Raw genomic sequence first — 26,972 nt, 5'->3', positions numbered from 1 at the left:
GCAAGCCCCTGGGATCTGCCCATCATTCCTACTAGCACTGGGGTTACAAGTACACACTACCAGGACCAGCTTTTTAGTCTCTAGGGATTTGAACTCAGTTCCTGCTGCCTGCACAGCAGGTACTTTACAAACTGAGCTACCTCCCCACCTCTGGCCTCCATGCTTTATGTTGGTGTTGCCATTTTTACACTGGATCTCCCACCCATCTCAAGAAACTTTGTCTTTGGAGGCAGAACATCTTGGTGGCAGAGAGCAGTCAATGATTCATTTATCAAACATTTTTTGGATGCTCACTTTACTACTGGGCTTCAGCCATGAACAGAGACAACTGTCTCTGCCTTTGGGAGCTGATATTGGTCTACTTACCTCATCATTCTGTGTTTTAGTTTCCATGTCTGTGATGGTACAATAGCAAAGCCAACTCAGGGGCACTTTTGAAGGTAAAAGTGTGCCAATGAGGATGGTGATGGAACTTGGGAATGCCGAAGACCATGGAAGCTGCTATGATCTCCAAATGGGGAAATACTGACAAGAGGAAATGAGTTGCAGCCATACTGCAGCAGGGTGGTAGCAGAGGTGAATCCTCCCCCTCACCCCCTTTCCTCTCCTTTGTACTTGACCCTTGCCTCCACTCCTTTTCCTCAAACCATACGTCACCCCCAAATTCAAATCATAAGCAAAAGAGTATCTTCCATCTTTCACTTTGATTTAATTTCATGCTTTGGTTGATTTACAAGGTCAATGTCATGACAATTTTGACTTGAGGTATTTGTGGCATGACTCACCACTGCACTCTAGGGTAACAAAATTCTTTTTTCCACAGTCATGGAGCCTAGTCTGGCCTTGAACTTGAAATGTAGCTAAGGTTGGCCTTGAGCTTTTGATCCTCTCCTCCCACTTCTAACTGGTGACAGAATTCTTCATTGCTCTTTGTTTCTTTCTGCTTACCTTTATTAGAGACCATTTGTCTGGACTATAAAGTCAAGAGCTGGGGGCTGGGGACACAGTACTTACCCTGCATGCAAACATGAGGATCTGAGGTCTATCACTCAGAACCCATGTGTAAAAGCCAGGAATGGTGGTACTCAGTTGTAATCCCAGTGCCGGGACAGTGGAGAACAGGCACACAAAACCTAAGAAATGAAACACCTTCAAAGGCAGGCATGGTGACAGATGCTTACAATGGATACAGTTGGGAAGTAGAGGTAGAAAGATCCTAAGTTCAACGCCAGCCTGAACTACAAAGTAAGACCCCGACTCAATCCACAGATGAAGCAAGCAAGCAAGCAAACAAATAAACCTTCAAAATTCAGAATTATGTAGTAGACTAACTGAAACCACAGGGTCATGGCCTCAAGGGTGTGCTTCTTTCCGCCAGTCTTTGGAGATGGAATTACCAAAGGGCTCTGACTCCCTGTGGGTTTTAAGAGCTGTTGGTCTGCACCCCCTCTGGAGGTAGCTTTCTTTCTGAGGCATGAATACAGATCTTTGCAATGGCTATAGAGACTTGGGTAGCTATCAGGCAGGATTACAAGGACCAGACAAAGGCGGGTACCATCTGGGTGTCTACATGGAAGGTTCACTGAGTTTCCCACCCAGGACAGGGCTCTATCCTTCTGTGGCAGGTTCTGGATTAATATCATCTCTAAGACTCGATAATCACAAGCTATCTTAACTTTCACCATGACACTGTGAAGCGGACAGGATGACATCCAGGAACAATAGAAAATCAGAGATTAGAGAGGTCGAGTTAACTGTCTAGTTTGGGGTTTGGGGTTGAGCCTTGAGCTGGACTATCTTCCCATTTGCATTGTTCAGTGTTGTTTGTTCCAGTCTATCACCAACACCAGTAAAAAGACAATCAGAACCAGAACCCCAGCTGCAGAAAGCAGTTAACAAGGACCTCTGGGATGCTACGGGTTCACTGATGCCTCAACCATTTGCACCAAGGCATGGCCAGGGGTTTGTTCCAAATGGTCCCCAGATGTTGTGAGATGATAGCCAACACCTCAGCAAGATGGCAGTTAGACACAATCCATGTTTAGGGGAAAATGTGCACAGTACATGCTCTCCATAGCAGGGGATGGTCCAGGATGCCCTCATGGGTGCAGGGTCTCACACTGGTATGTGCCAAAGAGGTACCACTTCTGCTCTGCTCTGCCCTGCTCTGCCATGCTCTGCCCAAGTCAATACAAACAGCCTAGATAGATGTTTGGGATGGAACATTAGGACATCAGATCCCCTGAGACTGGAGTTACAGACAATTGTGAGCCATTATATAGGTACTGAGACTCAAACCCAGGTTCTCTAATAGAGCAACAAGCGCTCTTAATTGCCGATCCAAACTCTCCAGCCCTTCAGATCCCTTTTACCACAGGGCTCCGCAGTGTAGACACTAAATGCAGCCACTTGTTTGAACTGCTTTTGCCATGTCTCGGGCAATCATGAGGTATTTCTTCATGCAGCCCACACCTGATACTGTTTCCCGGGGCCTCGGAAAGCCAACAGCACCAGATACTCACCTGGCTCCTTCTTAACGTCTTCCTTTCACACTGCCACTGAGGTGAGTTTAAGTGAAACTGTATTTATACAACTACAACTCCTAAAACTTCACCTCATCCATATGCATGAGCAACAGTTCTTTCTTTTCCAAGAAGTGCTCAGAACCTTTTCTAAGAAGAGTAAAGTTAAGCCTGCCAGGAATACATAAGCCGGAGATCCTGAGGGTGATAGTTTGGTCTTCATCGATTCTTGCCTGGCTCTGCTTAGCTGTCAAGGAAGAGGACAGGAAAGGCTGGGAAATCTGGAACCCAGGGCACAAAAGATGTCCCCATTGGAGCCCTTCAGGAGCCTCTCCACAAGCAGGTCATGCTTTGGCCCCACGTAAGGCCTGTTCACAATTGGGCGTCCTGTTCCATGTACAAGTGACACAACTGTGCACATTGGCCCTCACCAGTGTCCCACAGGAATCACCACAGTGGCCCTGCTTCCATGGGAAGCTGTGGGATAAGCAGAGTTAGAATGGAGGAAAGACAAGTGGTGTGATAGAGGAGGGCAGAGGCCAGTCCATCTGAGTGAGACCCACAAGAGTGAGGAGGCAGGGTTCAGTGCCATGTGCTTCCATGGAAACACAGGAAACTGGAGAAGATAAGAACAGAGAATTTCTACACTATGAGCTCCTCACAGTTCTGACACAGCTCTTGTTTATGTGTTTTTAGGTTCTTGGTGCTTTTTAAAAAATCTGTTGAATTATAATTCTAATAATGAACACAATCCTGGAAATTAGCTGCCCCAGTCAGTAAAGCCAGAGGCAGAAATGAAGCCCTGTCTATGCCATAAGTCAGCAAGAGATGAATCTTGTGTGTACCTGGCTCCATTTGTTCTCCTCCTGCATCTCCTGAGACCAATTGTGGTGTTCAGGTGGCTTTTCCCTGTAATGGTTGTTGATGGGTTTTGCAAGTGTCCCTGCAGGGACCTGTATTTGATAGAGGACAAGGGGACCAACTACGGGCAGTCTCATGATCTTCCTCATCCCTCTTGGACTTAATAAACTCAGAGCACACAACCTAGCATCACTATTATGTGTAAAGTACCCAGGAATGGAAGGAAACCTCCTCTATCCAAGATCACACATGCAAAACCTTTGCTGTAGCGAGTGCAACCAGGAGCTATTTTTATCTGGCTACCAGCAAGACACTAGATGTAATAGCAGTAAGAATAGGGATAGTCATAACTACAGCTGCATGTGCATATGTGGTACTAAGACTAGCCCTTTGGGTGCGGACCAGAGGGGAAACATGGTCCTGACAGCAGTGCTAGCCATCAGGAGTCAGCCCCTGACCATCAGCTTACCCTTGACCCTGGGACCTGGTTTTAGTACAATGGTAATCTCCAGCCTCAGGAGCTTCCGTTCAAATCGGTCATATCACAGTCAGGGCGTATTCAAGAGACTTGGAGAAATCTGTCAGACAGTAGAGGAGCCACTTAGAGACAAAGATGGGAGGAATGGCAGGGGAAGATTCGGTGGACACCAGCAGAGCAACATCCCTGGGAAAAGAACAAGTTTGGGCCAAAGACAAAAGGTGAGAGAAGTGGTGTATGTGTATACGTGACACTAAGATCTGTCCCCGTGGGGAGCTGATGAAAGCAGGACCATGGGCAGGACAGTAACTTCATGAAAGGACAGGACAGTATGGCAGGTGAGAAGGCAGAGCACATGGATCCTACAAAATGAATATGAGATGTCTTGGTTACTTGTCATCACTGTGACCAAAATCCTTGCCATAAACAATTCAAGGGAGGCAGGATTTATCTTAGCTCCTGTTTCAGAGGGCTCAATCCACAGAGACTTTGCCCCATACTCTTGACTGAACATGACAGTGGCAGTGTGTGGCTGATCTTCAATTACTGGTAGACAGGAAGCAAAGAGAGGGGGAAATGCAGGAAGAAGGCCAGATGGTATACAGCCTGCAGGGATATGTCCACAGTGAACTTCTTTCAACTAAGTCTCACCTCCTACCTTTCCCCACACTGAGGGCTTGAGTGACCCATCCATGATATCAGAACCTTCATGGTGCTCTTGTCTCTGGAAATGCCCCTCTCAGACACGTGCAGGAGTGGGTTTTACTGATCTCCTATTCACTTCACAATCCAATCAAGCTGGCAATCAGGATTAGCCATGACAGAGGTCAGCGCTATATTGTACACTAGAGTTTATCCAGAATATTCAAACTTAGGACAGACACATTTTTAATCAACAGGAAAAAAAATGGTGTGACCGGATCTCCAAATAGTAAGTCATTAAGTAAAAGAAGGGGGACAGAAGGAGGGAGACAAAGACAGAGACACAAGGAGAAAAAAACACGGTTGTTTATGGTTCTTTGAATTATTTGGGAATGAAAACTCAATGTGAAAATATGAGGTCATCTGAAGGATTCATTTTCTTTTCCAAGGTTTGAGGCAATTCCATGCATGATACAGGATCCGCTCGTTGTTTTTCAAATAACAGTGAAATTTCCGTTGCCTCAACCCCCAATGACAGGGCCCCCCTCCTTTGGGTTTTGTGTACTTTAAATGATAGAAAGCAAAGAACATAATTAGTGAACAGTCAACACATGGGGAAATCTAACCATACCCTCCTACCTCATCATTTCTTCTCAGTGATGTAAAATGGATGCTAAAGCATTCACACATTTGATATGGCCTTCATGCTCAATAGCAACACATGACTGACCAATTTGAGGAGAGATGTGCCCATTTCTTCCTTACATCTGCTGTCATCACTTTTAGTCCTTTTTCTTTGAGACGGAGTGGCTGACTATGTAGCCAAGGATGACCTTAAACTTTTAACCCTCCTGTCTCCAAGTGTTGAGGTTACAGGTCTGTACCCCCATGGACACAGTGCTGAAGATCCAGTTCAGAGCTTCACATATGCTAAGCAAACAACCTCTCCATCAAGCTACACTCATAGCCTGGACAGTAATTATTTTTAAAGTTTCTTTCCCTCCAAGAACAGTGGGCTGAAATTCTGAAGTACAGATAACTACCAAGATTTTTGTTATCTAAAGAAGGAGAAATTTTTTATTCTTAGATTCAACAAATGCAATGATTTGAATGTGTCCCCTCTAAAAGTCACATTGGAGCTGGATCTTATGAGACTGGGCCTCCAGAAGGCCACTAGACCATGTCCACTCAGAGGATGCTTTTTCTCTCTTGCCTTCTACCTTCCACCTCATGATGAGTAAGACGCCATGTTGGAAACAGAAAGCAGCCCTTACACAAGCTCTGGTTCCCTGACCTTGGACTTCCCAGTCTCTAGAATGGAAAGAAATCATCTCTTGTTCCTTATAAATTACCCCATCTTGAACACTGTTACAGAAACCAAAACAGACTAAGACAATGGGCCTTGAGTTACTGTGAACTTGCTAAAAAAATGCATAAATCCTTCTTCATGGACCTCTGGGGATCCAAAGAAGTGATAGATTCCTGGTTCTGTTTCTCTACACTGCAGATCCTGGATGAGTCTCTCTGTCTGCTGTAGGTGCCTGTCCGTGACAGGCAGGTTGTTTATATGGTACCTTACTTACAGAGGGAGACCCAGTGACAAACCAGGGTAACGGATGAAGGATGAGGGGAAAGTGTACTCATGTGCTTTTGGCATGGCATTCTGCCCCTCTGTACACTTTGAAGACAAGCTCATACCATTAAGTTCCAGGTGCTATTAGTGTTCACAACAAAGAAGATACAAAGGGGCCAGAAGGAGGACTCAGCACATAAGGTACTTGCCACCAAGCCTGATGACCTGAGTTCAATCCCTGAACCAGTATGGTGGAGAAATGAACCAGTTCTCACAAGTTATCCTCTGATCTATATGTACATGCATGTGCATGCCCACACACAGATAGACAATAGATAGATAGATAGATAGATAGATAGATAGATAGATAGATAGATAGATAGATAGATAGATAGACATAGACAGACAGGCAGACAGGTAAATAATAAAGTGAAGAGTATGTACTAGGCAGCCCCCTGGATCTTTCCCACCTCTATGAAAGCTCAGCCCCGAAATTCCTGCAGTTCTGAAGAGACAACTTTCAGAGTCCTTGCTCACTGCTGACATCATCTGCAGAGTCTCCTTCCATTGTTACAACCCATTGATCTTAGGTGCCTAGCACCTGTCTCCCTAAAAGGAACCCACCAGGAGCCTCAGCCCCTTACGTCTTCCCAAGTCAAATCTTTCTTCGGTGTTTTATTTTGTGAGTCTGGCAGTTTTCTGTGGAATCCTCTGAACCACTGAATTTTCATACTCAAAGAGCACCAAGTTAGGAGGTGGAGGTCAACTCCAAAGAGCACTAAGGGCTTGCTCCCTCCAGTGTGGAGACCAGGGAGCACAACTTTCACCTCCCTCACTGACAGGGACCTCACTCTCTCAGTGATATGATCATCAGCAAGTTCTCCTGCATCCACAGAGAGCTGGGGGGGTGGCTCCCTCCCATTCTTAGTTTTCATTCAGCCTTTGCTCACACACTTGGATACTCCACAGAGCCATCAAAATGGCCTTTAACACAGTGACCCAAAAGATTTCTGCCTGCGGTGACTTCCCACTCCTTAGCCAACGTTCACCCACCTGTGGCTATACTCTGATAGGTTTCTTGGGTCCTGGGATCATCTGGGCTTATGACATGTCCTCCCAAATTCTTACATCTCTTCATCCCTGCTCCGCACAGCAGGAATGTAACATCCCAGTAAGCTTGGGTTCCCAGCTCAGTAGTTCAGACATCACTGAGTTTCACATACAGGTGGAGCTAACAGTGGTCCTTGCTAGGTGACCGGCATACATGCATGTTCTGTCACTTCCCCATATCTAAGCCAGTCCAAATGTTTAGAGGAGAATAAACATGGCTCCCTGATACGATGAGCTCCTCAAAAATGGCCGGCCAGTAAGCCCTCCCTGCCACCTAGTACGGATGGTATCTTCATCCAGGACACTGGCCCTCTCTTCCTCATCTGACTTGTCCCTTCCTCAATCAGAGTCCCCTCACTGTATTTGTGGCCTGCATGCCACTGTCCCTAGGCATAAGGAAAGCCCCATGGTATACTGTCCAGACCCACATGAAATTAAACTTTTGTAATATTCTTAATAATTTGACATCACCTAATTTTAATCTTCAAACTAGACATTATCCTCATGTTATAGACATGGAAACTGAGGCACACAAACCCTCTGACTTCATACCCAGTGTTATTTATTCTAGATCCTGTTTACTCTGGAGCCTGAGAATCTTAGACAGAGAAATTTTTCTAAGGTTTAGCTCCAAGGATCCAGTAAAGAGAGAATTGTGAAGCAGAGCAGAGGTCCCAACCATCTGCTATTTCTGTCTCTGCTATGAATGAACTCAGACGACCCTTCTGGACCCTCCGTTCCCTTGTTGATAAAATCGTGAGATTGAATTAGACAACCCTGCTGTCCCACTCAGCTGTCCTTGGTCTCCAGCCCTGTCTCTGCCTTGCTGCTAAAATTAGGCAGACAACATAGTTCAAATACCTTTCATTTTTGGTTCTCATGGCTTTAAACTCCCTAAGATTAGCTATATATCCAGTGTTTGATTAGTTATACAGGCAGCTAGCAGGTCAAGAAGGAATACACCTGGCGTCTCTTTAATAGTCTCTTTTTGGTAGGTTCATGAGCACGTAAGTCTGGGATCACCAGCCACAGGTCTGTACCTACAGCATCCATACCCCAAGGAAGACTATCTTTAGAGCCATATTGTATTCTTACAATAGTGGTTCTCAACCCAGGGCACATCTGACTATTCCAGAACATAGTAGGGAAAAGGTATACTGACATGTAGTAGACAGAGGCCAAGGACGCTGATAAGCATACTATAATGAACTGGAGAGATATCTGACTCACAGTGCCCCATTGAGAAACCTCGCCTTCAAATGCCAACTCAAAAAACAGTCCTATGGCCAAACACCCTAATTGTTGTGCTAGAAACCTCATCCAACTACTGAGGGATCTGGATGCAGAGATCCATGACTAGGCCCTGGGTGGATCTCTGGGAGTCCAATCAACGAGAATGAGGAGGGTTTATATGAGCGAGAATTGTTGAGACCAAGGTTGGATAAAGCACAGGGACAAATAGCCAAATGAATGGAAACACATGAACTATGAACCAATGGCTGAGGGGTCCACACTGGATCAGGCCCTCCGAATGGGTGATACAGTTGATTGGCTTGATCTGTTTGGGAGGCATCCAGGCAGTGGGACCAGATCTTGTGCTCATTGCATGAGTTGGCTGTTTGAAACCTGGGGCCTATGCAGGATTGTTTGGCTTGGCCTGGGAGGAGGGTACTAGACCTACCTGGACTGAGTCTACCAGGTTGACCTCAGTCTGTGGGGAAGGCTTTGCCCTGGAGGAGGTGGGAATGGGGGGGGGGCGTTGGGGGGAAGGTGAGGGGGACGGGAGGGGGGAGAACAAGGGAATCCGTGACTGATATGTAGAACTGAATTGTATTGCAAAATAAATTAAAATAAATTAAAAAAAAAAGAAAAAAAAATCCAATAGAGTGAACTCCTGATTAACTGTAAATACAGAGCATAAAATATGTGGATGTTATCTCAAAAAAAAATAAACAGTTATAAAAGAAAAAAAAAAAACAAAAAAAAAAAAAACAAAAAACAAAAAAAAAAAAAACAAAAAAAAACAAAAAAAAAAAAAAAACAGTCCTAAACGCCTTCTAACGTCTTCCAGCTGATCCAGTCCACACAGGAGTTTCGCCAGCTCGGTGTATCCACAAGAACCAAGGACCTGAGTGTCTCTTACCGTGCGAAGAAGGAAGCAGCCACCGAGGTACCTGTGGAAGTCTCACTGGCCACACAGGAGCCCTGGGAGGCAGGGATGCTGCCGGCTGCGGGCTTGTCTGCATTGTAGCGGTTCAGCGCCGACTCTGTCAGCCCCTCTCGGCCAGTCTCTGTCATCAGCTGGGAGATCTGACAAAGAAAATGACATGGAGCTTATTACCTGAGGCTCATGGAATTTCTTCCCAGGGCCAGCAACTTGCTGTCTGGAGGATGGGGTGGGTTTAATTCCACTCACACTCATAACCTGGGCTGCACGGGGTTTCGATGACCACTTCCCAGCCAGCATGTTAGCTAGGTCACTTCCTTGTTTCCATTTAAAATAATGGAGTAAAATAACCCCCGACATTGTAGGTTGCATCACACCTACATCTTCCCTTCCTGGGGAGGGGAAAGTGTCACTCATTAGCCACATGCTCTTCACAGGCCGGGCTCAGAGCCGTGACATGAACTAATGCTAGCTTCGCAACAGGAAAGCCCAAGCACTCACAAAGTAGCGAACAGGCAGAGGTTCCGTCTGATGGAGGCACGAGCAAGCCTACTAATGAAGAACACGGGGCATTCAGATAAAGGGTTCTCAGGGGCAGTGGTTGGGGTCCGCTGGGGAAAGATGGGTAGATTACAGATGCAGATAAAAATAGACACAGCTACCATGTATTACCAATGGCTTTTCATGGAGTGTTTAGAATATTTTGGACTTCATTTTCCTTCAGATCCATTAACAGGACCATCAATGATTTCTGCTTTGTTTCTTTTTGTTATTTGTTTGGGTGTTTGTTCGTTTGGGTGTTTAGTTGTTTGTTTGTTTGTTTTGCTATTTGAGACAGGATTTCTTATATAGCCCAGGCTGGTCTAGAACTAGATATGTAGCTAAGACTAGCCTTGAACTCTGCAACCTCCCACTTCTACCTCCCAAGTGCTGGGATTACAGGAATGTGCCACCACATCTGGCTGTGGTTAGTTCTAACTGTCAACTTGATACAACCTGCAGTCTAGATCAGGTTGCCCTGTGGGCATGTCTGGAAGGGCAGGGTCTTTTCCTTAACTGGGTTAGCTGATGTGGAAAGACCCACTCTGAATATGGGTGGCATTTCATAGGCTGGGCCCCGAAATGTATAAAAGTGAAAAACATGAACAGAGCAAGTAGACACGCATGCATCCATTGCTCTGCTCCCGACTGGGGGTGTGACATGACTAGCCATTTCAGATCCTGAGCTGATGGACTGTAACCTGGAATTGTGCAGGAAAGTAAATCCTTCCTTCCTCAACTGCCTTTTTGCTGGGGTACTTTATCGCAGCACCAGAAATAAAACGAGAGCATACAGTGCTTTTGTTTTGTTTGTTTAAGAACAGATCCCTTGCAGCATCGACTGCCCTTGAACTTCCTATGTAGCAGAGACTGTTCCCATTTTATTTCCAGTGATTATTTTGTAACAGAAGTCCACATAGATAGTCTACTCTGTCTATCCCCCATAGTCTGCTATAAAGACCCACACTTCTGGGGAAAATGAGGATCTGGTATGGAAATACACTTATGTTCATCTTACATAATATGGTGATTATGGGTTAAAACTCTAAGTGTGCTATGTGGTTACTTTAAAACTTTGATCGAGCCGGGCAGTGGTGGTGCACGCCTTTAATCCCAGCACTCGGGAGGCAGAGCCAGGTGGATCTCTGTGAGTTCGAGGCCAGCCTGGGCTACCAAGTGAGTTCCAGGAAAGGCGCAAAGCTACACAGAGAAACCCTGTCTCGAAAAACCAAAAAAAAAAAAACTTTGATCGACTTCCAAAGGGAAAAACATTAGCTTAAATAAACAAACAAAAACAAGGATAACTTCAGTTAAACAACAACAACAAAAAAAAGGTCTTTGACCTGCTACAACCCTTAAATGTTCAATGGAAAAATATGTCCATCACTTATAAGACACAGGTGTAATAAAGCCCGGGGCAGAAACCTTTTCTCTTGGTCACTAAGCACGGTGGCTGGCCATGATGGAGCCTGTGTTAACACCAGGGATGGGAAATCATTCATACTTCTCCTCAGTATCAGCAGAACAGCCGTTTGCTCTGTTTCCCATTGACTCGAAACTTTACTCTGCTTAAATTCCTGCTCTAACTTGGGAAGTTTGGCATTATTCAATGGACATTCTGCCAAACTGCACTTTCCTACTCACAAGAAAGAACTGTGACCCCAATCAGAGCAGCTGGAGAAGCGGCAGCATAGAGAAGTCCCGAAGGATGGTACCCCTGTATTCCACGGGGGTCACTAACTCTCCACAGGCATAGGTCACCTCTGTGGGCTTCCTATGCTGACCAAAGCTGCCACAGTCCAGAGGGGACAAGGAGGAGACTGCCACACACACGTTGTCCCTATCGGCTGGTAATGATAAAGCCACGGGTCGTGCATGATAACTGTCCAGAGGGGACAAGGAGGAGACGGCCACACACACGTTGTCCCTATCGGCTGGTAATGATAAAGCCACGGGTCGTGCGTGATGCTTTCCTGAACAACATCCAGGAACAAAAACAAACGCAGAAATCCACAGCACCTTGTTTCCATCTGAAGCACACATCCGATTTTCACTCACAATGACGTCTGAGAAAAGTCAGCAAGTGAAGGTGACATTAAGGACACCTTGCACACACACCCTGGTGAGGTCAGTGAGCAAGTCTCACCCAATGCTCTGTGGATGTTTCCCTTCCCATGATTATATTTCTTTTTAAGTGCATTTTGGGTCTTCTTTATTTTTCAAGAGTGTTTCCATTTTCCCTTCAGTATCTACACTTTGGGTTATACTCTGCATGTTACCCATCACAGGGTAATGGACCAGGTCTGGCTTGTCTACTGTATACCAAGGTCAACATAAGAGCACACAGATAACAAAAGCACATTTGTGGGATGGAACTAGACTATATTTTATTTCCTACTGCTCACATCTACCTGATTAAATCTTCTTTTCTACAGTCCTTTAAATAAGCAAAAGTATTTCTTTTCCAGATTTCATTATTTTGCTGGGCACGTCCACATTCGTGCTGGGCAAGAGTTCTCCCACTGAGTATACTCCAGTCCTTCCTTTCCAGTTCAGCTGTTCTTGGGGCTTAGCTGTGGCAGGCACTTCAGTAGGCACATTTGCAAACACGTCTTCGTGTCTCAGATGCCTTCAGTATTTACTCCAATATTTACCTTCTTTGTAATTTGTACATGAGTCCCTGGCTGACAGTCTGTAGTACAAAGACAGGCTAGCTGGCTGCATTCGACTTCTGGGCTCTGTCCAGCTACGTCTTTATCCCTGAAAGTCAGAGGAGCCAGGCCCCCTCTTAGAAGTAGCCGTAGCTGTTTAAACTCAACAGTCAAAATCATATTGTTTCCAGATGATTCTGAGAAAAGAGTCTGCTTATCAGATGAGCCTCCATTCATCGCCGCCATACTGGAATGCGGGCTTCTGAATGCTGGAGCTCAGTGGATAACGTCCCACCAAGGGGCTATCATGCATGTCACCAAGTCACTAACTATCAAGAACTTACTCCCTTCAACTTTGACAATTATCACTAAGACAATACCACCAGTTGTGAATGAATTCCCTCGGTGTCAAAGGGACAAATACTTGCCCATTGGATAATACTGAGTTAGGAAAGATCTGCCCAATACAAATTCCTTCTTTGGCTTCGAACTGGAGATAGCCCACCCCAGAGCTGTACACAGGTTAAACAGAAAGGCTGAAGATACCAAAGGCATCACCATATCTGCTAGCCCTCTAAGACTGAGAAAGTCCTATCCCTTCTCCAAGGCCCACAGGAGACAGACAACAAGTTATGTAGACAGCGTGGCTCTTGCTCCCAGTTCACAGTTGAGGACAGAGCTGCGAAGAAGACACACAACTCATCCAATGTCAAACAGCACAACAGAAATGCAGGCCCTGTCTGATGCCTTTCTGATTCCCGTCCTCAGGCCATCTGTTACCAGAGTGTACTGAACAAGCTGAGGACCGGCAGATCTGGGGGATTATAGAAAGTAAACCATGCTAAGTGTCTCACTTCATGACATCTGGGGGCAAAGGATTAAACCAGGAAACTAGACATAGACTAGAAATTTGTAGTGAGCCTAGAACATATCCTGTCTCAGAATAAAGCCACCCACACGTCTGTTGTTTGTGTGTGTGTGTGTGTGTGTGTGTGTGTGTGTGTGTGTGTGTGTGTACACTATCTGTGATATGCTAATGAAAGACTTTCAGATGTGCTTTTAGACAAATCTCCAGGTGAAAGGAAGGGCCCAGCAGGGAGGGAGGAAGGAGGAGGAGTCCCTGTTTACCTGCTGTAGGGCTGAGCAGTGCAGCACCAGGCTGGGCTGTGGAGGCCCCAAGAGGAGGTTAGGTCATTTCCAACATGCTTCTGAAGAAAGGAGCCCCTGGCCGGGTGGTGGTGGTGCATACCTTTAATCCCAGCACTTGGGAGGCAGAGGCAGGTGGGTCTTTGTGAGTTCGAGGCCAGCCTGGTCCACAAAGCAAGATCCAGGAAAGGCGCAAAGCTACACAGGGAAACCCTGTCTCAAAAAACCAAAAAAAAGGGGGAGCCCCTGGGATCCCTGGCTTCTGTCCTCTTACCCATCAGCCATAAGTGGGGATCCCCTGCTCCTTCTGTCTCTCCACAGACCTGCTTAGAACGGGTATCCTGTGCTGTTCCTCAGGAGTCAGAGTTGTCTGTGCTTTGTAGGTAGCCATCCTGTTCCTGGCTCCTGAGTTTGCGGCAGGGCAGTGGCCATTGCTCTCAGCTAGTAGGACCTGCCTCCTGTAAGAAGGGCGGGGTCCTTTTCCTGCTAGCTATAATCAAAGCTCTGCTTTTGTGTGACAGTCCTTAATATAGCCTTAGCTATGGAGGCCCTGAGGCTTGGAGACCTGCCCCTCCCCTACCTCTGTCCAGCACTCCACCCCTGGCTTCTAAGTCAGGTGGGTGTGGGGGGGGGCCCCCGCACATGAATAGGCAGTAGTGGATGACTACAAGCCCTTGCTACAGTCTTGATTGAGGGTGGGCCCCTGAAGAAACTGAATCCTGAGACAATGCACCCACATCACCAAGAAGGATATGAAAGGTCAGAGAGGTTACAACTCTGTAGCATGAATCTTAAAAGTTCTTATTAATAAAAACAAACCCAGAGCCAGGTATTGGGGTGAACACTGAAAGATCAGAGAAACAGAACAAGCCACAGCCACCTCACCTTGTCAGTTCCTCAGCTGATCCTGTTTCCTCAGACTGGAAGCCTCTGAGTCCTCATCCAGAGTAAATCTCAGCTGAACTGCTGCTAAAAGCCTAAAAGCTTAACCAGGCTCTAGTTCCTGATCTTCACGCCTTATATACCTTTCTGCTTCGTGCCATCACTTCCTAGGATTAAAGGCGTGTGTCACCATGCCTGGCTGTTTCCAGTGTGGCTTTGAACTCACAGAGATCCAGATGGATCTCTCCCTCCCAAGTGATAGGATTAAAGGCGTGAGTGCCACCATTTTCTAGCCTCTGTATCTAGTGGCTGTTCTGTCCTCTGACCCCAGATAAGTTTATTAGGGTGCACAATATTTTGGGGAACACAATACCACCACATAATTCCCCAGGAGGAAGCAGGAAGGAAGTGAAAAAACCCAGACTGAGACCACACTGCTGTAATTCCACAGCAATTTCTTACTGCATTTCACCCTTGGTCTAACTTACCCCCCTCCAGCTCTGATGCCCCCAGCTCTGGCCCTTCCACTGTGCCCCTCCTCTTCTGTCCCCAGATCCATTCCCCCCCCCCCCAGCTCTGTTCCCCCCCAACTCTGTTCCCTCCAGTTCTGGTCCTTCCGCTGTGCTCCGCCACTCTTCCCCCCCAGCTCCGTTCCCCCCCCAGCTCCGTCCTCTCCACACTGCTTCATCCATGGAGAACTTAATGCTTTAGCGTCACCACCCAGTTCTGAACCAGAGGCTTGGTTTTGAAGGACTCCGTTTACCTTGATTGTGCAAACTGCTCCACATTTATTTTCTCCTCTCACCATACTGTGGAAAATACACCATTATTCCCGAGATAACTCAGATCCAAAGCTGTAAAATGTCCGCTTCACACCGAAACCTACCATCTAGTAGGAAGGCTTTCGCTCTCTGCATCATAGTTCTGTTGTAAACTGAAAGCTCGAGGCCAGGTCTAGCCACAAACTCAGGAGGACTAGGTTTTCACCACAGGTCATGTTTGGATGGGTTCTGATTAAAACCCACAGTTAGCCCTCCAGCTCAGTTACGCGGGACCACGCCACTGCTCAACTGCGTCTGTCCACTCTTCAAGCTCCACCGTTTTCCATGGGGAGAAGAGGACGGTGGACGTGAGACACGGGGTGACCGAGAAAGGAACGCTACTGTGAGGAGTGTGAGGAGAGGGTGCACGTGTGCCGTGGGGGGGGGGGGGGGGGGGGGGGGGGGGGGGGGGGGGGGCTCCTCCCTGAAGGTGAGGATCCATGTGCCATGATGGTGTTGTAGGGCTGCTTTGCACAGGCTGCACACAAACATCGCTCCCCTCTGTGTTAACCAGAGGATAAACACATGTCTTCAAATCGCACTGAAACTTTGACACGGACATCTCAGCACAAGGCACTCAGCACATGTCCCCAAAGACACCGGGACTCTGAGATTTGCTTATGCTCTTGAGCACAGAATCAGAACAAAAGGTGTTCGGTACTCGTCACCTTTCTTCCATACTGCAAGCTGCGATCTGTAGGCCTCTGGCCTTAACTTTTCCCACTGAAAGAATGGCTCAGAGCTATCCGTGGGTGTCAGCATGGGGCTTATCTTAGACGGCATTCTTGACCCAGAAAGCCACCTCCCTTCGACTATGTCAAGACAGCAGGGAGCTCCAAACAGCATCTATTCCCTATATGGAGATAGCCACAGACATTAATTGCTTCCTATTCAGTCTTCAATTAACTGCATTTAACGGCACAATAACACTCTCCCAAGTCCCAGAAAATAGCATCTAATAACACTTTCTCTTAATCGGTACCTGGCTGTCTTGGGACAGTGTCTTTTGTTGTTATTTGTTACTTACAGTTGCCAACAAGTAGTTGTCAACTCTGTAAACACTTTTGATCAGGATTAGCACTAATCAGTTCACATTCATCTGGATGAAGATGAGCTACAGGTCATTTGTTACCCCGGTACAGTTTAAAAGCTTCTATGCAGTTAGTGCTCAAGTACTTGACCTCTAGAACCAGCTGGGATTAAGCTAGTTATAATGAAGTATAAACGAGAGGAATGGACTTGCCATAGAGCAGATCGAACAGCAGCCTTAACCCAAAGATGAGCAGCACTGAAAAGATGTGTACAGACTCCAGGGTAGGCATCTGGACAATAGGCAGCTGATGGGGGGCAGGGGACAGAAAAGGCATGGTCACATAAGCCTTCCACAGTCTGTGTTCCTACCAGAGATGGAAAAACATCTTTGTACTCTTTTCTGCAGCCTGATTACCTGGAACAGTCCGTTAGAGTGAAAGAAAGAACGGAGATGCCAGGGACTATGGCAAGAGGATTGGGCTTCCAATGTCCGTTTGGATGAAGAATATTGCATGCAAGTGTCAGTGAGGCCGCACAATGATGACCAGGCCCTTAGCGTAGACTGAAAAGCAGTTCAGACGCAACTTTTTGGATTTTAGATTATGTCTATTTTATCACAATAAAAAAACCCATAACACCAAAGAGTTCGTGCCTTTCAACCTTCCCCAGGGACTGTGCCCTGTTCTCTCACTTAAAGAAGATGGTCATGTGGAATGTCATTTGCAGTCCAGAGTCCAGGAAGATAGCCAAGAACATGGGGGCTCTGCCCTCCAGTGAATCTGATGCGTCTCTGCACAGGTCATGTCACATGTTTTATAGACAGGCCTATCCACAAAGTAACAAGACCGCCACATAGCCCAGGCCTAAAACCTGGAGATGTGGCCAGTTTGAGCCCTCAGTGGAGGGAAATGTGAGGGAAGGGAGGCAGAGACCACAGGCTGGGGGCAGGGGATGAAGAAAACCCTTCAATCCAGTTATCTGATTAAAACTGTCAGACTCTCTACCCTTACATAAGGAAAATGCTACCTTCCTCCCCGTCCCTCATCCCTCCTCCCATCCCTCACCCCTCCTCTCCAGTCCTCCTCCCTCCTCCCTGTTCCTCACCCCTCCTCCCCATCCCTCCTCCCCATTCCTCATCCTTCCTCCCTGCCCCTCATTCCTGCTCCCCATCCTTCACCCCTCCTTCCCGTCCCTCATCCCTCATCCCCATCCCTCATCCCTCATCCCTGTTCCTCACCCCTCCTCCCCATCCCCTCATCTCTCCTCCCCATCCCTCATCCTTCCTCCCTGTCCCTCATCCCTTGCCAACATTGCTGAGTGCTCACCTAACATTGCTTTCAGGATGGAGGATTCTAAAATCAGCACAGGTCAGATCATTTCCTAGGCTTAGTGTTCATTTCCAGGCATTCAAATACAGTAATTCATTTCTTAGTGTTTTTGGTATGCTGTCCACAAAACACAATTGCTACCTCACTTGAGGCTCACCCTGGGCCTGGCCCTGTCCCCAAGGCTCCAGTGCACACAAATCACCTCTGGGATTCCTGTGGCCTTGAGTCCCACAGATAAGTTCCTCCTTGTGCTGTCCAGCCCCCAGCCACCCTAAGCAGGCCAAGATGGCAATCTCCCATCCCGAGGCTGGACATTTTGATTACCCTTATTATCTTAGCTTGCTTTGGCTATAAATTTTATTAGTGGCCATAAAATTATCCATCCACAGCATTTGACTCAGTGACCTCTTGCAAAAGAGAATTCCACAACCGGAGACACACGAGGCCTGCGCTGGCAGCTTTTTCTCCCCCTTTAATTTATGGGCTTACTTCCTTTACCGTCTTCCCCATGTGATGAGACTCTGCAAACGGAGGAGGAGGCTCGTGTCATGATAGCCGGTATCAGGGCTTACATCTGGCCCCTCAGCACCTGGGAACTGTTTGCTTTTATTCTCTGTGCTGCCAGAAGGTAAAGGGGCAGGGCCACCTGCCTGCTTCGTGAAGGACCCCGGGAGCACGATAAAGCACGGGGCCAGCTGTGATGCTAGTCTGGATTCTTCTCTTAAACTGTATACTTCCAGCATGTGCAGCCGAAGGCACAGCAGTTCGGTGCCTTTTCAAAGGACTCTTAGGATGAAGGATAAAACCTTCCCATCAAGATGGAGCTGTTTCATCCGTGCGTTAGTCCATCGTGTGGGCATGTTGAAGCACAATGCTTTGATGTCTAACCTTCAGTCATGTGTCTCAAGGTGGCTTCAGTGACATATCAATGTCACATAAGATGAGGAGTCTAGTAGACAGGAGAAAGGGGCACCAGGCATCATTAAAGACACCATCATAGCCATGACCATTGTCATGGTTAATAGAGAGTGCTGTTTTCTGTTTTGTTTTGTTTTTATTTTATTTTATGTGTGTGGGTGTTCTGCCTACATGTATGTCTGTGCATTATTACATGTGTGCCTACAGAAGAGGGCATTCCTGGGATCCCTGGAACTTGCATTACAGACAATTATGAACAGTCATGTGAGTTGAACCTGGGTCCTCTGAAAAAGTAGCCGGTGCTCCTAACTGCTGAGCTATCGCTCCAGCCTATGAGCGCCATGGTTATCATCCGCACCACAGATATCAAATGAGGGTATCAACTCTACCACACGGCAAAACCCTGGAGCAAGGAATGTCACTGGCCTTGGTCACTCTCTACCCTTTGATTATACTGTGGATACCGTGTCTACCCCCATCAAAGGATGTACACAGCTCTCTAACCATGCCTACCTTTCTAGATGACAGATGGCAGTCAAAGGTTCAACCAAGAAATGAGAAAAGAGGCACCTGAGTAAACGCCTCCAGATACCCTCAGCATTCTATCCAGCATGGTGTGACTTCATTTCCACAATCAGAGGGAAATGAGGTCCAATAGTTTGAGGCTTGATGTAATTGATTTCACTCTCCATTTACAGCTAAGCAAACTCAGACTGAAGGGTCAGACTGCAATTCCAACCCGAGTCACCAGCCCTACCATCACAGTTGGACCACAGGCTTTTTATTCCTCCATCAGATCCCAAGACCTGTGACCAGGCATCCCTTTCCTCATGCAGGGCCCTCATCATCCCAAGCAGCTCTTCACCTGAGCCATCATCACCACTGTTTTCCACCCTTCAATGCACAGCTGAGATCCAGTGCCCCAGAGAGCATTCACAGACCACATCCCTACACCAAATGACCAGGGCTAGTCCCCTCACACATCCACCAAACTTGTCTTCCAATTATCTCCTCCAATTTTCCTGTCATTGGCTTTTGGTCATGGTGATGAACTCAGGCTCAGCACATGTTCCATCAATGAGCAGTCAACACTCATCTTTCAATTCATTCGGTAACTTCCTGTTTCCAGGTTCTCCCTAATAAGTAGGCCACCCTTTGAGGGCTATGACTATGGATATCCTCAGTACTGCCATCATAGGACACTGTCTGCATATGGAATCCATGTAACACATACATTAGTGAGTATATTAGTTAGTAAATCCATATAAATAAAAGTAAATTTCTTCTAATAGGTTTTGGGTTGTTAATCTTAATTCAATATGGTGCTAAGAGTCTGGACTAGAGGAAGAAAGGGGAACAAGGGATGTCGGGAGCAAAGGAGAAACAGAAAATGTAAGAAAGAGACAAACAAAAATAAATCTGCACAAAGGGATGGAACACAGAGAGGGAAGGGGGTGGGCGTCCCTCTCCATCAGCTTGATGTTGGCATGTCACAGCCACAGCTAGAAGCAGGAAGTCTCAGAAAGCGAGATCAAGGACCACAGGAACTCAGAACCCATGAGAGGAGCAATCAGCCCAGAGGCAGCTCGCTCCACCCTGTCCCAGTTTTTCCTTCTACCAGACACACATTTCAGCTGAACTCAGAGCCCCGAAGTGCTAGAAGACGCGCAAACACAGCAAGCCGAAGACCCATTTCACAAATTGAGTCATTCTCTTTCCACTTAAAAAGTAGCCCTAACCTTGGAAGACAAAGGCTTAGCATATCTCGATGTCGGAATACTGGCCCCGGCCTCTTGCAAAATAGCAGTGTTTGTTAGTTATGCTGCCGAGGGTAAACATAACAACATTAAGAGACTGCACATTAGATTAGCTGGAACTGCTGTAGCATTTAATTCTAATACAGACCATGGCCTTTTCCATTTCTGTTTCATCGGCCATGTTTTCTTGTCTCTAGAGGTCATCAGGATGTATCTCTGAGAAGTCATCCCATCCCAGAGTCTGCCACTGCTCTTCATCTAAATGTGGGCAAATCTTTTTTGGAAGAGACCAACGGTGCATCATGCCCTGGAATTAAAAAAACATCCTACTTCCTTACACTTCCTTGAACTTCAGTACACACAGACACACACACACACACACAGACACACACACGCACACACACACACACACACATGCACACACACACATACACGGCCATCAGCTTTTTTTTTTTTTTTTTTTTTTTTTTTTTTGGTTTTTCGAGACAGGGTTTCTCTGTGTAGCTTTGCGCCTTTCCTGGAACTCACTTGGTAGTCCAGGCTGGCCTCGAACTCACAGAGATCCGCCTGGCTCTGCCTCCCAAGTGCTGGGATTAAAGGCGTGCGCCACCACCGCCCGGCCTTTTTTTTTTTTTTTTTTTTTTTTTTTTTTTTTTTTTTCCATCAGCTTTTTTTGAGGGTAGACAATACTCAGTTGTAAGTGGCCCAAAGCCTGAAGAATGATCAGTAAGCTCAACACAAGAACAACCTTGCATTCTCTACACAAGTGAGAAAAACAACATCAGGCCTGCATGCATGCAGCCCTTGTGTATATCACACATGCACATTCCTCAGCATGCTAGGGGTGGTAGATGGTAGAAAGGAGAACCCATAGAAGGCACAGGGGTGATGTCTGCACTAGATGGAGCCAGGACAGCATAAATCTTTAGGACACCGATCAGTCTGGGAATGTGTTTTTCCTTGCTGGGTATCCTTCAGGGAAACTGGGCGCATTAGAGCTGGCTTTAGATTGCATGGTCTACTCTGTTTTGTCAAGATCAGCCCACATCATAGCCAGAAACAAGTCAGAGACAGGACAGACCAAACCGAATTAGTATTGTCATCCTAGTATGTGGAAAAGGGTGTGGGGCAGGCACAGGACCCTCAATAAATGCCATATTGACTAAGAAGGATTAACTATGGGGCAGGTTCAGTGGCAACAAAATAGGAAGCCTTGAATAAGTCACTTCCCTTATTTTAGTCCCAATTCCCCCAGTGAGGGGAGCTGGTACATCTAGGATGAAATGACATAATGTGGCTGAATGTGCCCTGCGGTCTAAGCCATAATGAAACACAAGGCAAGAACATTTAGAAATACAATGACATCCTTAAGTTTATTCTTATTCAGCATTTCAGTGGCCTTTATGCAAAACCTTAAGAACATGTCTATGAAGACGACAACAATAACATTACCCACCAGTACCGAAACCATCGAGGTGAACCAGGACTGACGTTCAGTCAGCTGACTGCCCTATGATGCCCTGGCTCACGTGGTTCTGGTTCTGATGTCATCTCCTATTTTCTGCTTACCAGCTGCAGAAATGGTAAACTCTACGCAATCAAAAGAAAAAAGCAATAAAGCTGGAGAAGCACTTAGATACAGACCAGAGCAACATTTATGTGTCCATTGACACCTGTCAAGAAATCTGCCATAGGAGAGCAGAACTCTAAAATAATTGAAAATCTCAGAAATACAAAGGAGACGAATGGTGTCTATGAGTGAGCACTAAAGCCAGGGTCAGGTCTACACAAAGAACCAGCTGTGGGACCTCAGTAAAGTCAATTAACCTCTCCATACCCTAACTGCCCAAATCAGAGATATGCCAGAAGGAATATTAGCTAGAAGGACCCTCAGATATCTTTATTCTCAAAAAAATGGCTTAAAACTCAAAACCAATAGACTAACCTTTCCGCCACAAACCTGCACACAAACAGGCAGGCTAGCAAGCTGAGCTCACATAATCCTGACAGTTTGGGGATCGTTCTTCCGATTCTTTCCCCCTGAGTTTAGGGCTACCTGCTGTATAATGCCACGGCTGGGGGCCTTAAACTTTCACACTGTTTCTACACATCAGAGACAGCACACCAAGGTTGCCTGCTGTCAACCTCTAGTTCTCTGATCCCAGTCAGAACAGATCCTAATCACTGGACCCAGGACCTTTTGCCTCTGATGCTTTCTGAATTGGTCCCACCCAGCAGGCCTAGATTATTACTAAATATACCTGTATGTGTCATGATTTCATCCTTCACTGAGAAAAATAACATTGAGGACGCTTTACAAGTTCAGTAATGTTTGAATACCCTCTCTACTTCCTTAACTCTAAAGTCTCATATCTGAAACATTTTTACTATTTTTAAACACTAAATCATGTTTTAACCTTTTTTTAAATCCTGGACCTCATGGCTTGTAAAAAAATTTTCAAAGTTAATATTTTCAAATTCTCCTGTCTGTATCCAAGTCCCAAGGAGGTTTCCTGTGTGAGTCAGCTGGAAATTTGTATAATTTCACTGTATCTTTAAATATTCTGCTTTTTGTCTCTTTTCTGTTTTTCCATTGTGGCTGTAATATTCCATCTAGTGTCCTGGTTTCTTCGCTAGAGGGTTCTGCTCAAATTTCTTCCCTGTTCATTGAAGACGTAGCTTTTTCTGTCCTATTGTGTATGCTATGGTTTTTCCCAAGCTCAGCTGTGCTTTCCATTTGTATATGGGTCAGAGTCAACACCAACTAACATTGTGAGCATATCTAACTAGACTCCCCTAGCTAACAAACCAGAGCCAACAAGATTGGCATTCCCCAACACCTCAGGGAGCCCAGCCAGAACACATTATTCTCAGAGTTGGACCTGGGGGTTCATCTCTGCCATATCTACCCTTTTGTTATAAACCTTGGGTCCCTGGAGTGCACTATTTAAAACAGCCGATCTTTAGGGATTCTTGCCTTTCATACGCACTTGAAAAGCTATTCATCCGCTCCCCAGTTAAAAGATTCCACGCTGCATTTGTAACTCAGACTTGCTGCAGTTCCCCCGCAAACAGTTAGTCCCTTAACAATCTTTTCCGAGGAAGCAACAATATCTCAACTAAGCCTACCATCTTCCTCCCACTTCACCCCACAGACCATGATCTAGCCTCAACAGAAAGCAACTTCAGAGTCTGGAGTGTTTCCATAAATGTGGGGCAATCATACATACAGGCCTCGGTTCTCACATCCAAGGTCTAGAATCAACCAGGCCATCTCAGAAAGAAACCTGGGCCAAAAGCTGCGGTTTTCTGTACAGACAAAGACTGTCACACTTGGAGTAACCTTTCCCCAGTGAACAGCAGCATCTTCACTCTGGAAGGTCACGTCCATGCACCTTGTGGAATAAACTTTATTGCCTCACACAGTCTTCTTGGCGAAAGTGTTGAGAACGGAGCTGTTTAAATTTCTAGAGAGGACATGCCTAACAGAAACACAGAAATTGGGTAAGACATGGGGAAACAACATGAGTACATTTTAGAGTTCATGATTTAGCAAGTTTGGGCCAAAGCAAAAGATGAGGCCAAAGCAAAGAGATACTCACTTACAATGCACACACACACGTGCACACCTCAGATGTTCTTGTCCTCAAGAGGGAGGAACACTAAGAACTATCTTCAAAGTACACAGAGACCCATTTGAGAGTCAGTAAACAGGTCTGCTCTGGAAATATAGAGAATAAAGGACCTCAAAGATCAGTCCTTCAAGGAACCCAGCCACACAAGGAAGATGCAGGTGATGTAGACTCTCCTTCACATACTCCTAAGAACAAGACAAGTGGCCATCTGTTTAGAATGATTCTAAAATTGTACATCTACCAGAACAGGGAGACGGACCAGGTGCTGTCTCAACCATGAGCTGACAGCGTTGGTGTTTTGTGTATATGTGCATGTTGGTGCACGCGTGCATGTTTGTGTACATGTTATGCACATGCATGTGGAATCAGAGGACAACCTTAGGTACCATTCCTCAGGGCCCCTCCACTTTGCTTTTGCTTGTTTGTTTGAGATGGGGTCTTTCGTGGCCTGGAGTTTGCCAAGTGAGCTAGAATGGCAGCCAAGCAAGTCCCAGGGACCTGCTTGTCTCTGCCTGCCCAGCCCTGGGGTTTCCAATGCACACCCCTCCCTTGGCTGGCTTCGTTTTCATGTGGGTTCTAGGGATCAAACTCAGGTCCACGTGCTTGTAAGCAAGGCATGTACTTTACTGGCTCAGCTAGCTCACAAATCGCAATCTCTCTCTCTCTCTCTCTCTCTCTCTCTCTCTCTCTCTCTCTCTCTCTCTCTCTCTCTCTCTCTGTCATATTGCAGGCCAGCCTTGAATTCACTATGTAACCAAGGATGACCCTGAATCTCTGATCATTTTGCTTCTACTCTCCACATGCTTGGATTACAGGCGTGTGCCGCCACACCTGTGTTATGTGATGTTGGAGGCTGAACACAGGGGTAGGGGTCTTGTACATTCTAGCCAAGCACTCTACTGACTAAGCTACATGCCCAGACTTCAACCATGAGTCTTCTAAGGTTTAAGAACCTCCAGTGTCTAGAATCTAGACCACCACAGGTCCCTAGGGACTGGGTTGTCCTTCAATTAATGCTTCAGAAAGATCTCAGCCCAGAATGAACTCAGTGTGTACCATGCTGACCCAGGATAGCCTTCAGTGTTATGTGTCTACAATAATCCTTTGTCTTTTATTTCCAAGTTCACGCAATTTAAAATACATCTTGCTATTACCAAGTCCATTTCCACATGTCAAATCCTGCCCTTAAATGTTGGTGCAGGAATTGTGTTCGCTTGAGATTATGGACTAGCAATTTTCAACTAGTCATTAGGAAGGAACGGGCTGTATTTATGAAAGATGCTTTATTTTCAAATTCTAGAGGAACTTCCCTCCGATCCAGGTCACCGCAGGGAGCCTTTGCCACATTCGAGGGTCAACCATGAAAAGGCGGCAGTGGGAAGGAGAGGCGTGGGCTCTCCATCTGGAGAGCCTGCCAAACCCTGCAGACAGGGGAGAGAGAGAGGAAGGCTCCGGGTTAAAGGAACTTTGTTCTGTGTGAGCTTTGTTTAAATCCCAGAGTGGGAGATGACCCACAAAAAGCCACTTGAACCCCTTTCTCTCCACAGTTCTCTGGGTGAAATACAGTATGTGGGAGTTCTTTCAATGGCAGTTATGAAACCTTTTCAGAGACCAAATCTGAATGCTGCACAGTTACCTATGGGGAGTGGAGCTCCCCAACAACGACCTGCAAGATTTAATGGCTACCCTCCCCAGCCTCACCCTTCGGAGGCCCAAGGGGCTTCTGGGGGCCTCCCCACCGCCTCGCGAGCCCCGCCCCTCTGCCCTGCAGACGGCTGCTGTTTGCACTGTAGCTAGTCTAGTGGAAGCCGGAGTAATAAGAGCAAACTCTGCTAAACTAAATTGTTCCTTTGTTCACCATTATCATAAAAATTTTATGTAGGAACTAATAAAAACATGTTTTACGTGCACAGTTACATGGGTTTACACAGGCAATAATATCCAGCAAGATATATCCATAAATTCAGTTATAGACACTTAGGAATAAATATTTTATCTTCCCCGATGGTTTCATTTATTGGAAGGAAGGTGTGAACACAGAGGCAGATGGCTGGCCTGAGACTTGTAAGGGCCCTTAAGTCCCCCTGCATGCCTCTCTGTGGGACCAGGCAGGTTCTTCCAGAAGTTTCTGGATAATTGGCACAATTTGTTAGCCTTCTAAGAACACTGTGACTCAGACCTCCTATCCATATAAATGGGATGTTTTTCACAAAAGCTTTTCAAAATAAGTCACTTTTGAAATGAGTGTAGGGTTGTCTTGAAAATTTTTAAGCAAACAAAAAGATTCAGTGCTCCTTCCAACCAGGACATGGGGGAAGGTTGACAATAAATTTGCTTAAAGAGGTCTTAATGGAACCCAATCCTACAGCCATCAAAACGGTCACTGGCTGTCCTGTTCATCCTTTAATCAAAAGTATGCGGTACGAATTCCTTCTTTTACCCTAAATGTTCTTTCCTCCTAGAGTAGAGCTTTCCAACAGAAAGACAGACGTGCCACAAACACATGCCACATTGGCTGCTTTGGACAATAACCAGATTTAAAAAGCACAAAAGAAGAAATGACATCAATTTCAATGACATTATCTCTCACCCAAGAGATACAAATATACATTCCATATATAATGTTTATGTAAAAAAAAATCAAACAAACAGAAACTTACTACATTCTTTTCCAGGGACTACCTCTTTGAACCCTGACAAGTAGTTATTACTTAGAGCATAAAGCAGTTTTGAGCAGCCAGCCACACTTCAACGTTAATAACCACATGTGCTATTGAGCACCACACTGGACAGCACAGCCCTAAAACAATCCTACACTGGCCAAAGAAAAGGTCAGTTAACAAAAGAAAAAAGGAAAAAAGAAAGACTTTATGGAACAGGGGAGATGGCTCCGTAGCTGAGGGCATTTG

General features: G+C 46.1%; 1 protein-coding gene across 1 annotated transcript in view; it reads right to left on the bottom strand.

Annotated features, from left to right (window-relative positions):
* Kif26b (kinesin family member 26B) overlaps positions 1–26,972 on the bottom strand; it is a 429,378-nt gene that overhangs the window by 219,793 nt on the left and 182,613 nt on the right. Inside the window, exon 4 of the mRNA XM_052737777.1 lies at positions 9,330–9,496. Within this exon, the coding sequence (XP_052593737.1) occupies positions 9,330–9,496 (167 nt within the window). The remainder of the gene's footprint in view (positions 1–9,329; positions 9,497–26,972) is intronic.

This window comes from Peromyscus californicus, unplaced genomic scaffold (assembly GCF_007827085.1).
Source record: "Peromyscus californicus insignis strain IS unplaced genomic scaffold, ASM782708v3 Scaffold_14__1_contigs__length_90479793_seg_2, whole genome shotgun sequence".
In the NCBI taxonomy this organism is placed as follows: Eukaryota; Metazoa; Chordata; class Mammalia; order Rodentia; family Cricetidae; genus Peromyscus; species Peromyscus californicus.
Note: the sequence above shows the minus strand (reverse complement) of the source record. Positions and strands in the feature narration are given on the sequence as shown.